At 43.6% G+C, this 11,969-nt stretch overlaps 1 protein-coding gene across 4 annotated transcripts in view; it reads left to right on the top strand.

Moving 5' to 3' along the window:
* PARG (poly(ADP-ribose) glycohydrolase) overlaps positions 1-11,969 on the top strand; it is a 237,107-nt gene that overhangs the window by 162,560 nt on the left and 62,578 nt on the right. For all 4 annotated transcript variants that reach the window (XM_040320736.1, XM_040320739.1, XM_040320737.1 and 1 more), the window contains one exon: positions 5,439-5,599. In XM_040320736.1, the coding sequence (XP_040176670.1) occupies positions 5,439-5,599 (161 nt within the window). The remainder of the gene's footprint in view (positions 1-5,438; positions 5,600-11,969) is intronic.

Genomic DNA, 11,969 nt, shown 5'->3' with positions numbered 1-11,969 from the left:
TTCTTCTTCTTTTTCTTTCTTTCTTTCTTTCTTTCTTTCTTTCTTTCTTTCTTTCTTTCTTTCTTTCTTTCTTTCTTTCTATCTTTCTTTTTCTTTCTTTCTTTTTCTCTATCTTTCTTTTTCTTTCTTTCTTTTTCTCTCTTTCTTTTTCTCTATCTTTCTTTTTCTTTCTTTCTTTTTCTTTCTTTCTTTTTCTCTATCTTTCTTTTTCTTTCTTTCTTTTTCTCTCTTTCTTTTTCTTTCTTTCTTTTTCTCTATCTTTCTTTTTCTTTCTTTCTTTTTCTCTATCTTTCTTTTTCTTTCTTTCTTTTTCTCTTTCTTTTTCTTTCTTTCTTTTTCTCTTTCTTTTTCTTTCTTTCTTTTTCTCTCTTTCTTTTTCTTTCTTTCTTTTTCTCTATCTTTCTTTTTCTTTCTTTCTTTTTCTCTATCTTTCTTTTTCTTTCTTTCTTTTTCTCTATCTTTCTTTTTCTTTCTTTCTTTTTCTCTATCTTTCTTTCTATCGAGTGGTCTCACGCTTTAAAGGTGCAAAAAATTATAAGACAGGACCGGTTACAAAGGGAAAAGTCTAGATTATGGGGTGACAGGGCTATACTGGTATATCACAGCTAAGCAAGCTGCAGTCTGTGTGTGACCAACTAATAGCCAGGAGGCTGAGAGTTCATTATTATGCATAACAAGCCCTGTAAGAGCAAAATGCTTTTGACATTGTGAATTATTAACCACTTCAGCCCCGGAAGATTTGGCTGCCCAATGACCGGGCTATTTTTTGCGATTTGGCACTGCGTCGCTTTAACTGTACAATTGCGCGGTCGTGCGACGTTGCACCCAAACAAAATTGGCGTCCCCCCCCCCCCCCCAAACAAATAGAGCTTTCCTTTGGTGGTATTTGATCGTCGCTGCTGTTTTTTATTTTTTGCGCTATAAACAGAAAAATTCTTTACTTTTTGCTATAATAAAAATCCCCAAAAAATATATAAAATATATTTCCCTCAGTTTAGATCGATATTTATTCTTCTACATATTTTTGTTAATAAAAAATAAGCGTATATTGATTGGTTTGCGCAAAAGTTATAGGGTCTACAAAATAGGGGATAAATTTATGGCATTTTTTTATTATTTTTTTTTATTAGTAATGGCGGCGATCTGCAATTTTTTTCAGGACGGTGACATTATGGTGGACACTTTTGACGCTATTTTGGCACCATTGTCATTTATACAGCGATCAGTGCGAAAAAAAATGCCCTGATTACTGTGTAAATGACACAGTCTAACTGGAGGGGCGGCTGGGCTACAAGTGACGCAACACTGATCACTGCTCCCGATGACAGGGAGCAGTAGATCTCTGTCCTGTCACAAGGTAGAACAGGGAAATGCCTTGTTTTACATGGGGATCTCCCCGTTCTGCAGCTCCGTGACATGATCGTGGATATCGAGTCCGCGGGACCCACGGTCACACTCACGGAGCACGTGGCGGGCGGGCACCCCACAAGGGGCCATACAGGCAAGTCCCTTTGCGCAGCCATGTCATTCTGCCGACTTATATCGTCAAGTGGTCGGCAAGTGGTTAAAGCGAACAAAAAAGCCCTAAACTATGCCCTCATAAGATTTCTCCAAAACTCTGAGCACATACTTGTAAAACCCCCCCCAGTTATTAGGTGATTTAATGGCCATATCTGGTTTCAAGTCGCTGGTGCTTTTGATGTAGTTCTGAAGCTGTAATCACAAATCTCAGCATTCTATTCCTCCCATGGACTTTTGAGTATATAGTTGTATCAAAGAGCATGGGTGTGTAGAGAGGTCAGTAAGAGACTTGGGCCCCTTTCACACTTGGGCGGTTTGCAGGCGCTATTGCGCTAAAAATAGCGCCTGCAAACCGACCTGAAACAGCGCCTGCTGTTTCTCCTGTGTGAAAGCCAGAGGGCTTTCACACTGGATGGAGCGGTGCGCTAGCAGGACCGCTCCAAAAGTCCTGCTAGCTGCATCTTTGAAGCGGTGAAGGAGCGGGGTTTTTTACAGCTCCTCCACCGCTTCTTTCCATTGAAAACAATGGGAAACCGCGGCTATACCGCCGGCAATGCGCCTCTGCAGAGAAAGCGGTGGTAAAACTGCACCGCTAATGGCCGAATACCACCGCAATTCCGACGGTAAAGCGCCGCTAAAAATAGCAATTTACCGTCGCCACACTTCCCGCCCCAGTGTGAAAGGGGCCTTAAAGTGGATATAAACCCAAGTCATGAAATTAGACCTGGGCAAATATATCTGTAGTGTTTTCTTATTTCTCTACAAAGCCCTATGTCCGTGCATAAGCTGCTCCGTTCTTCTGTTATCAGCATGATATCTTCTGACAAATTCTCCTAGACAGGAGATAAAAGCAGCTGAAAATTTGTGGGGAGGTTGCTATAAATAGATTAGCACAGAGCTTGTCTTGGCACAGCTCTGAAATTATCTTCTGCCAGTGTAAGGGGGGGGGGGGGGGCTTGTGCTTTTCCTCCAATCAGCTGTCTCCCAGTGTAAGCCAAGACTATACTGCTGCTGAATGAGGAAGTAAAAATTCTAACCCGATGTAAGAGTTCTAAAAAAATACAGCAAGCTGAAGACAGCAGATATACATGTAAAACTTATGTAGGGAGATTTGGTTCATCCCTGTGTGTCATCTGAGGCTGTTCACTTCAGTGGGTATATGTGAGGCTTTACATCCACTTTAAAGGTCCCAACAATAGTGCATGGTGTGACTGCATTCATTTCCATCCTCCTCAGTGCTGCTATTGGTGGCATTTACACCTAGAGAATGGCTTTTCTTATTACCAGTGGTACCGTCACAGGGGACAGATGCATCCCTTGAGATAAAAATAAAGTGACATCTAATATTTTAGGAGACCTTATGGCATAAATAATTTGGTTTCAGAATAAAGATTTTACTTTAACCACTTAACCACCGCACACCGTAGAATAACGGCGGCAGGGTGGTTCCTTAACTCTGGGAGGACGTCATATGACGTCCTCCCAGAATCGCGCACCCTGGGGCGCGCACATGGGAGTGTCCGTGACCGCCGGGTCCTGAGGACCCGGCGCATCACGGATCATGGTAAATGGCCGCTGATAGCGGCGGTTTACCACGTGATCGCTCCGTCCAATGACGGAGCAATCACTTGTAAACAAACCGGCGTCATGTGATGACGCCGGTTCCTCCCTCCTCTGTCTGTACCGAACGGTACAATGTGAGAGGAGAGGGGGGGAGAGAGCGAAGGCAGCAGCAGTGCTGCGGGCTGGATCTGTGACAAATGCAGTCACAGATCCAGCCATCCCTGCTCAGCCATCCCTGCCCAATACATACAATACCCTGCAATACTCTGCCCCATACTGTGCAATCCCTGCAATGCCCCTCAATACTCTGCAATGCCCCTCAATACTCTGCAATGCCCCTCAATACTCTGCAATACCCCTCAATACTCTGCAATACCCCGCAATACTCTGAAATACCCTGCAATACCCGTTTTTATTTATTATTTTTTGCGGACAAACGTGTCAAACTAAAGTAAAGTGAACAATAAAATATATATATTTTTTAAATCGCCCCTGTCCCCGTGTGCTCGCATGCAGAAGCGAACGCACACTTAAGTCCCGCCCACATATGAAAACTTTGTTTAAGCCACGCATGTGAGGTATCGCTGCAAACGTTAGAGGGAGAGCAATAATTTTGGCCCTAGAACTCCTCTGGAACTAAAAACATATAACCAGTAAAAATATTTAAAACGTCGCCTATGGGGATTTTTAAGTAACAAAGTTTGGCGCCATTCCACGAGCGTGTGCAATTTTGAAGGGTGACATGTTGAGTATCTATTTACTCGGCGTAACTTCATCTTTCACATTATGCAACATAATGAAAAAAAAAATACTAATTTGCAAAATTTTTAACAGAAACAAAGAAAAATTCTTTTTTTTTTTTACAGAATTTTCAGTCTTTTTTCTCTTATAGCGCAAAAAATAAAAAACCCAACGGTGATTAAATACCACCAAAAGAAAGCTCTATTTGTGTGAAAAAAAGGACGAAAATTTAATTTGGGTACAATGTTGTGTGACTGAGTAATTGTCATTCAAATTGTGAGAGCACCGAAAGCTGAAAATTGGTCTGGTTATTAAGGGGGTTTAAGTACCCAGTGGTCAAGTGGTTAATGTAGAAATCAAATTTCCTATGCAGAAGGTATGAAGCATGCTTGGAAACTCATCTGGCAAATGTTTTCTTATACTGACCTCAGAAAGATGGTGATATTGTGGTTTAGATGGTCATTCAGGTCTGATAAACCTCCAAATTCTGTAATGGAGATAAATGAACAGGTCAGCCAGTGTCTAATCGGAGCACCCATAGTGAATGATCTACCCTAAACACAATTGATTTTTTGATTTTTTTTTTTTTCCCCATTCACTCGTTTTTTTTTTTATTATCTGGTTCAGAAATATTGACAAAATCTGTTCACCAGATATATATTTAATGTGTTTGGGGAACAGATGAGGATGATAAAAGTGCATGTTTTACAGTTCCTGGAGAATGAAGCGGCCAAGGCACAGTCCTCAGTGAAGTATGATAACGTAAAAAATGTAGTTTACTGAATCTACAGCTCCCTGACTTAAATATGTAAATGATTTACAGTACACAAAGTGTAAGCTATCTTTTGAATGTATTTATTTGTGGTTTTGTATGTTCTAAAGCTCAGTACAACTTTATATTAAAACTTTGACGCTTTGTGAAATATCTCTTTATATAAATACGCTCCTGCTTGATAAGTAAGTTTTGGTTATATCTTATATTTTGGGTTATATTTTCTTAAGCTGCTCTATCTGGGGTAAAATTGAATGCTGTAGTTCTACAGATGACCAGCAGAGGGCGATGGAAATCCACTTTTCTCTTTTTGAATACCCGCTTTCTGCCTTTTGGTCAAATATAGTACAGTACTAGATTTTCCAAAGTTGTTTTGGAATTTGTGATGCAAAATTATGTTCTTCCGTGTTTTTTTTTTTTTTTTTTTTAATCTGTATTTGGGGTGTGTATAGGGTTCTAGAATGAAACCAAGTCTAAAAAATTATGTTTTTATAATTCTTGAAATTATGTGCCCTGTACTGAACTGACATTGTTATTCCATAAAATATCAAATTTTCTTACAAGCTTTCATTTGCATTTATAGCAGTGGTCTTGACCGTCCATTGTGATCAATAACACCAAGGTTTTGTAGTATTTTATTGATTGTCAATCTGAAATATGTCAAATTTAACCACCTTTATTAATCATGCAGATAAATGGCACTCTGCTGAAACTGGCCTGTTGATTTAGGCACCAGCTACAAGCAGCACATTACTCTTGCTGTGATTTGGTGGTCAGGCCTAAGTTGGTTTTGGCAAATTGCTAAATGAATGATTTTCTTGTTTTGTTTTTTCTGTTGCAGCCTATCCCATTGCTGAAGAAAAGAATGAATCATTCTATCACCATGTCACAAGAGCAAATCTCGTGTCTCCTGGCCAATGCATTCTTCTGTACCTTCCCTCGCAGAAATGCTAAGATGGGGAAGTCTGAGTATAATACCTACCCAGACATAAACTTTAACAGGTACGGTGTGAATATGGGGATTCAGATATTTATATGCTCTTTTAAGCAGAACTAAAGTATGTGTGTGTGTATGTATGTATGTATGTATGTATGTATGTGTGTGTGTGTGTGTGTGTGTGTGTGTGTGTGTGTGTAATATATATATATATATATATATATATATATATATATATATATATATATATATATATATATATACATGGTTAGGCATCATTCTAATCTCTAAAGAGGGATGAGAAAATAAACTAAAACAAAAACTTTATTTTACATGGATAAATGCATAATTCAAAACGATCCATAAAATGGGTAAACACATAATGAAGCCCCAAGGTTTGTAAACTGGAAATAATTGGTACAGTAGACCATATGCTGATACGACACATGATTGGAACATGACATCTGTTGGCTCAACCCGTTTTGCGACTTGGCGTCGCTCGTCAGGAGTAAGCGTGTATTGGGTCTAGACAATGACATGGATACATTTCCAATTGATCCAGTATATTCACACATTGTCAAACAGAAAAGGGGTCAAAACCCTAACTGGTACTTACATGTTATCTATGTACTGATAGTTTGGCAGTATGGGCCATGAATCTCCCCATATCTGGGAGCTGTGATGGAGCGCTCCAAGAAGAACAGTCCACACAGGCCCCACCCAGGGCAGAGACAAGCATCAGGCAGTGAACAATGTGTAGGCATAATACTAATGACAAACTGTAAATCTAGTGCCCTGTACACACGATCGGTTCATCCGATGAAAACGGTCTGATGGATTTTTTCATCAGATATCCGATGAAGCGGACTTTCATCAGTCTTGCCTACACAACATTGGTCAAAAAAAACGATCGTGTCAGAACGCGGTGACGTAAAACACGACGACGTGCTGAGAAAAATGAAGTTCAATGCCATGTCCTCCCACATATGCAGCCATGTCCTCCCACATATGCAGCCATGTCCTCCCACATATGCAGCCATGTCCCCCCCCCACATATGCAGCCATGTCCCCAAACATACAGCCATGTCCCCCACATATGCAGCCATGTCCCCCACATATGCAGCCATGTCCCCCACATATGCAGCCATGTCCCCCACATATGCAGCCATGTCCCCCACATATGCAGCCATGTCCCCCACATATGCAGCCATGTCCCCCACATATGCAGCCATGTCCCCCACATATGCAGCCATGTCCCCCACATATGCAGCCATGTCTCCCACACATATGCAGCCATGTCCCCCACACATGTGCAGCCATGCCCCCCACACATGTGCAGCCATGTCCCCCAACATATTGCAGCCATGTCCCCCAACATATTGCAGCCATGTCCCCCAACATATCCAGCCACGTCCCCAAACATATCCAGCCACGTCCCCAAACATATCCAGCCACGTCCCCAAACATATCCAGCCACGTCCCCAAACATATCCAGCCATGTCCCCAAACATATCCAGCCATGTCCCCAAACATATCCAGCCATGTCCCCAAACATATCCAGCCATGTCCCCAAACATATCCAGCCATGTCCCCAAACATATCCAGCCATGTCTCCAAACATATCCAGCCATGTCTCCAAACATATCCAGCCATGTCCCCCATATATGCAGCCATGTCCCCAAACATATGCATATACTGAACATATATGTTCAGGCAGCAGAGCTGAATCCAAAAGGTCATAGAGAATCCCAAGTACTTCACAACATCTAGGACACCTTCTAGAAAAGCCTGCATGTCAGGTAAGGGTACAGGGGAGATGACGGCCATTAAATCTTCAATAAATACACAAGTTTATACAGTATTGAGATTTTGGACACTTTTCGTATTCCATCATTTGAAAGCATGTTTGGTGATAATGCCATATTCTTTCCTCAGATTTTATTGATTCCACGTTTTTTTTCAGCTGCAAAACGGTTGCAACTGACTACATTGACTACACTACACTTTTATTTATTTTTTTAAGTGTTTCTTGAAGCCAGAAGGTTGGAATGTTAAGTTAGCTTTGAGACATGTCTGTAATTTTTAGTTTTACTTTTTGCTAAGGTCGTATAATCTTGTTCTCTATCAGTGAGTCTTCAAGTAATAAAGCCATTTGATCGGTACGCTTCCATAGCATCCTACACGTTTCTATCAGCATAGGTTTCCTTTAACAATTAATTCACTCTACTACTGATAATCCGACGGTAAAAATAAAATAGCCTGTTTTTAAAATATTTATTATGACCATGGTTAAGTGTATGTTGCTGTTTTCACTAACCTAAACTCAATGTATCCTCTGTAGTTTCTTAGACTATCAGTAGAAACCGTATACTGTTTGGTGCGTTTAGGGGTTGTGAATTAGAAAACTAATCAACCTATAGATTTTACTACTCCACACAGTTGCAGTTTAGAAGCTAGTTCAATGCATTACTTAGTAATAAAATGTCAAAGTGATTTATAGGAGGCGTGGCTCTGGCAATCAGGTCTAGTTTTTCATAAAACAACATTGTAAATCCTTTAGAACCCAATTAGCAGAAATATATGAAGGGATTTTTGGAGAGCTGGACAGGATCTATATATGTATTTGATCAAAATTCTTTTCCATTTGAAGCACTTTGCAATGCAGATGAGATACTGTCTGATTTACATACTTGCTGGAATCCAGTGACCTGTAGAAACACAATGCAATACTCATTCCCCATACTGAAGAGATGTTGTATGTGATGTCCCACTGGCTCTAATTTACCACTTCATGTGTTACAAGATTGCACCTGTATCGGCATTCTGTGCTTATGTATAGCTGACTGGTTTTACAGACCTCAGTTATTCAATAAAAAATGTCAGATGGGAAAATTCAGTATCGGAGACGAGGCCATATTAAAAGTATCAGTCTTTAGGTTGGTGGTATTTACTGGTACACTACTGTCCAGAGTGAAATTACATATTTATATTTGAAGAGCTGGTAACACCCTTAGGTGGGCCTAAAAATATGCTGCTTTTACAGGGGTTTAGCGTTTTTCTTTTTTTTTTAGCCTATGTTGCAATACAGTAGGTGTTTGTGATATTGTGTTTTTAGCACGACAGCATCGCGCCGATTCTCGGCGACATGGTGCCGAGATCTCGCCGACATCTCGCACTCACTGGAATAGTGACAGCACATCCCAGCAAGCGCGTCATAGAAGCGACGGGAGATCCGACTTGGATTCCCGCCAATTCTACACGTGTGCGGCGTTTGTTATGAATCCTGAGGGGGAAGTCCCTGCCGGATTTTAACAAAAAATCCGGCATGGGTTCCCCCCTCAGGAGCATACCGGGCCCTTAGGTCTGTTATGGGTTGTAAGGAGAGCCCCCCTACGCCGAAAAAAACGGCGTAGGGGGTCCCCCTACAATCCATACCAGACCCGTATCCAAAGCACGCTGGCCGGCCAGGAAAGGAGTGGGGACGAGCGAGCGCCCCCCCCTCCTGAGCCGTACCAGGCTGCATGCCCTCAACATGGGGGGGTTGGGTGCTCTGGGGGGCGCACTGCGGCCCCCCCACCTCAGAGCACCCTGTCCCCATGTTGATGAGGACAGGGCCCCTTCCCGACAACCCTGGCCGTTGGTTGTCGGGGTATGCGGGCGGGAGGCTTATCGGAATCTGGGAGCCCCCTTTAATAAGGGGGCCCCCAGATACCGGCCCCCCACCCTAAGTGAATGAGTATGGGGTACATCGTACCCCTACCCATTCACCTGCAAGAAAAGTGGTAAAAACACAAATAAACCACATAGGGTATTAAAATATTTTATTAGTCTGCTCCGAAGGCCCCCCTGTCTTCTTTATTAGCTCTTTTACCAGGGGGAGCTTCTTCTTTGACGTCTTCGGGTGGGTGGGGGCCGCCGTCTGGTTCTCTTCCACCGCCGGGGGGGGTCGCTTTTAAAAAAGCCCCCACCCCCCCGGCGGGTTTCCTCCGGCGTCTTCGGCGGGGGGGCTTCTTCCGCTATCCCGACGGGTCTTCTCCGCTATCCGGGGGGTCTCCTTCTATGTTCGCCGCTCTCCGCTGTTGACTCGGCGCACCCCGGTTCTTCGTCTCGCTGTCCGGTGCCTTCTTCCGTGCTGTACGTCTTCTTCTCCTTCCGTGCTGTGAGTTCTTCTTCCGTGCTGTGACGTCATGTTCTTCACTTCTCTTCTTCTCCTGATGTTGACACGCCGGCTCTTCTCGCTGAAATGACGGATGCGCGCCTTGCATCGGACCTATATAGGCCTCACAGTCCCATCATGCTCTGTACCTACCCATGTGATACCTACCTAGCTAAAAACACAATATCACAAACACCTACTGTATTGCAACATAGGCTAAAAAAAAAGAAAAACGCTAAACCCCTGTAAAAGCAGCATATTTTTAGGCCCACCTAAGGGTCGGATCTCCCGTCGCTTCTATGACGGCTCTGTCTCCATCGCGGCAAGCCAGCTCGGCGCTGGCTCCCGCGATGGGGCTCGTAGGTGCTCAATCTCGCCGAGAAAGAGAGCGAGATTGACACAATATCGGGTTCACCTACTGTACATGGTATTCGTTTTTCAAAAATGCACCAAATCTGCATTCTGGTAGGAGCTTATGGGCATAATTTATTCACGTAAATGCACCTGTATGTTTTTTTTTTTTTTCAGTGGCCAGAATGCATTTATATTCTAACCCAGCCCTCAAAATTTCCACTCGCCTACTAGCATTTGGCGAGTGGATTTAAGCTGGGGGCGAGTGATGACAGGGCTGCATGACCAATCTCCCTCCAATCTGTGCCTACACTTAGAGTCCCGATTAAATTGGCGGCCGAAGAGGAAAGGTGCATGCTCGGGAAAAGTAGTCTGGTGAGCCACGCACAGGCAGAGCAGTACACAGGTGCTCTCCTTACAATTCTCATTAAGCCATGGGACCCAACAGTATGACCTCTCTAAGCCAGCCCCCCTCCCCTGGGCCCCGACCAATATAGCTGGAGAGCAGAAAGTAATGAGTGAGGTGGAGGATTGCAAAAATTACCACTCCGGTGCAGCGCTCACTCTATGTAAGTGTCCAGCAGTTCAGCCTGAGCACTGTGAACAGACTGGTCTCAATGTGTGCTGTCAGTGTGCGCTGTGCTATGGTGTCAATGGCTGTGCAGTTGTGTGGATCTCAGCGCTGGATTGTACTCCCTCCCACTGTGCTGCAGCTCCTCTCCTCTCTGCCAGCCTGAATAAAAGGGGGAAGTGGGGACATGCAAGCATGGAGCCGCACACACAGGCTCCTGATGATGAGATAAATGGGAGAGAGAGAGAGAGGATGGATGGGAGTTGCAGAGGACACAGCAAGAGAATGGGGAAGAGACCCAGTTCTAGTGCCCTGTCCCTCTGGTCTGCCCCCAGTGCCCTGTCCCTCTGGTCTGCCCCCAGTGCCCTGTCCCATTTTGTTAAAGTTGTTGTTGGTAATATTTAATTTTGTAACTTGATTCTGCATAAAACATTGTCATTCCATGAGATAATCGTCGAGGGCGTGTTTACGGGTGCAATTATGCGCAGGGCAGTGTATGAATTAGGTGGGGCAACTGGTGGCGAGTAACTCTTGAGGCCTGGCTAGTAGCTCAGGACTTGAAATTGTGAGCCCTGTTCTAACCATTAAAATGCATTCATGGCCAATGCCATACTTGGAGGTAGTTTTTATGCTAAATTCTGGCAGAAAACATGCCAGCATATTATGAGCATTATTTCTTTTGCCCATGTGTATGAGGCCCTAAATAGCTTGTAGGAGTACATATTTAAGTAACTCATGGCTGCCACTCTATACATTTGCAAATATGTCAGTCCTAGGAGTCCATTATTGAATTGCTTAACCGGTTCCCGACCGACTCCTGTACATATACGTCGGCAGAATGGCACGGCTGCGCAAGGTACATATATTTTCGTTACTTTTATTTTTGCACCGTGCAGGCGAGCGGCGAGGAGCACCCACCCCTGCTGCGAGCTCCGTGACCATGCCCGTGGGACTTGCGGACTCTATGTCCGCCAGTGTCCTGCGATTGGGTCACAGAGCTGCAAAACTGGCAGAGGCCAGTGTAAAAAAGGCATCTCCCCGTTCTGCTTAGTGACAGGACACTGATCATCTGCTCCTTCATCGGGAGCAGTGATCAGTGTCGTGTCACAGTAAGCCCCGTCCCCACACAGAACACATCCCTAGGACACACTTAACCCCTTCTTAGCCCCCTAGTGTTTAACCCCTTCACTGCCAGTCACATTTATACAGTAATCGGTGCATTTTTTTAGCACTGATCAATGTATAAATGTGAATGGTCCCAAAATGGCGTCAAGTGTGTCCGATGTGTCTGCCATAATGACACGATCGCCGCCGTTACTAGTAAAACAAAAATTATTAATAAAAATGCCATAAAACT

The sequence above is a fragment of the Rana temporaria genome, chromosome 8 (genome assembly GCF_905171775.1).
Source record: "Rana temporaria chromosome 8, aRanTem1.1, whole genome shotgun sequence".
Taxonomy (NCBI): domain Eukaryota; kingdom Metazoa; phylum Chordata; class Amphibia; order Anura; family Ranidae; genus Rana; species Rana temporaria.
The sequence above is the reverse complement of the archived record's forward strand: the minus strand, read 5'-3'. Positions and strand labels throughout refer to the sequence as shown.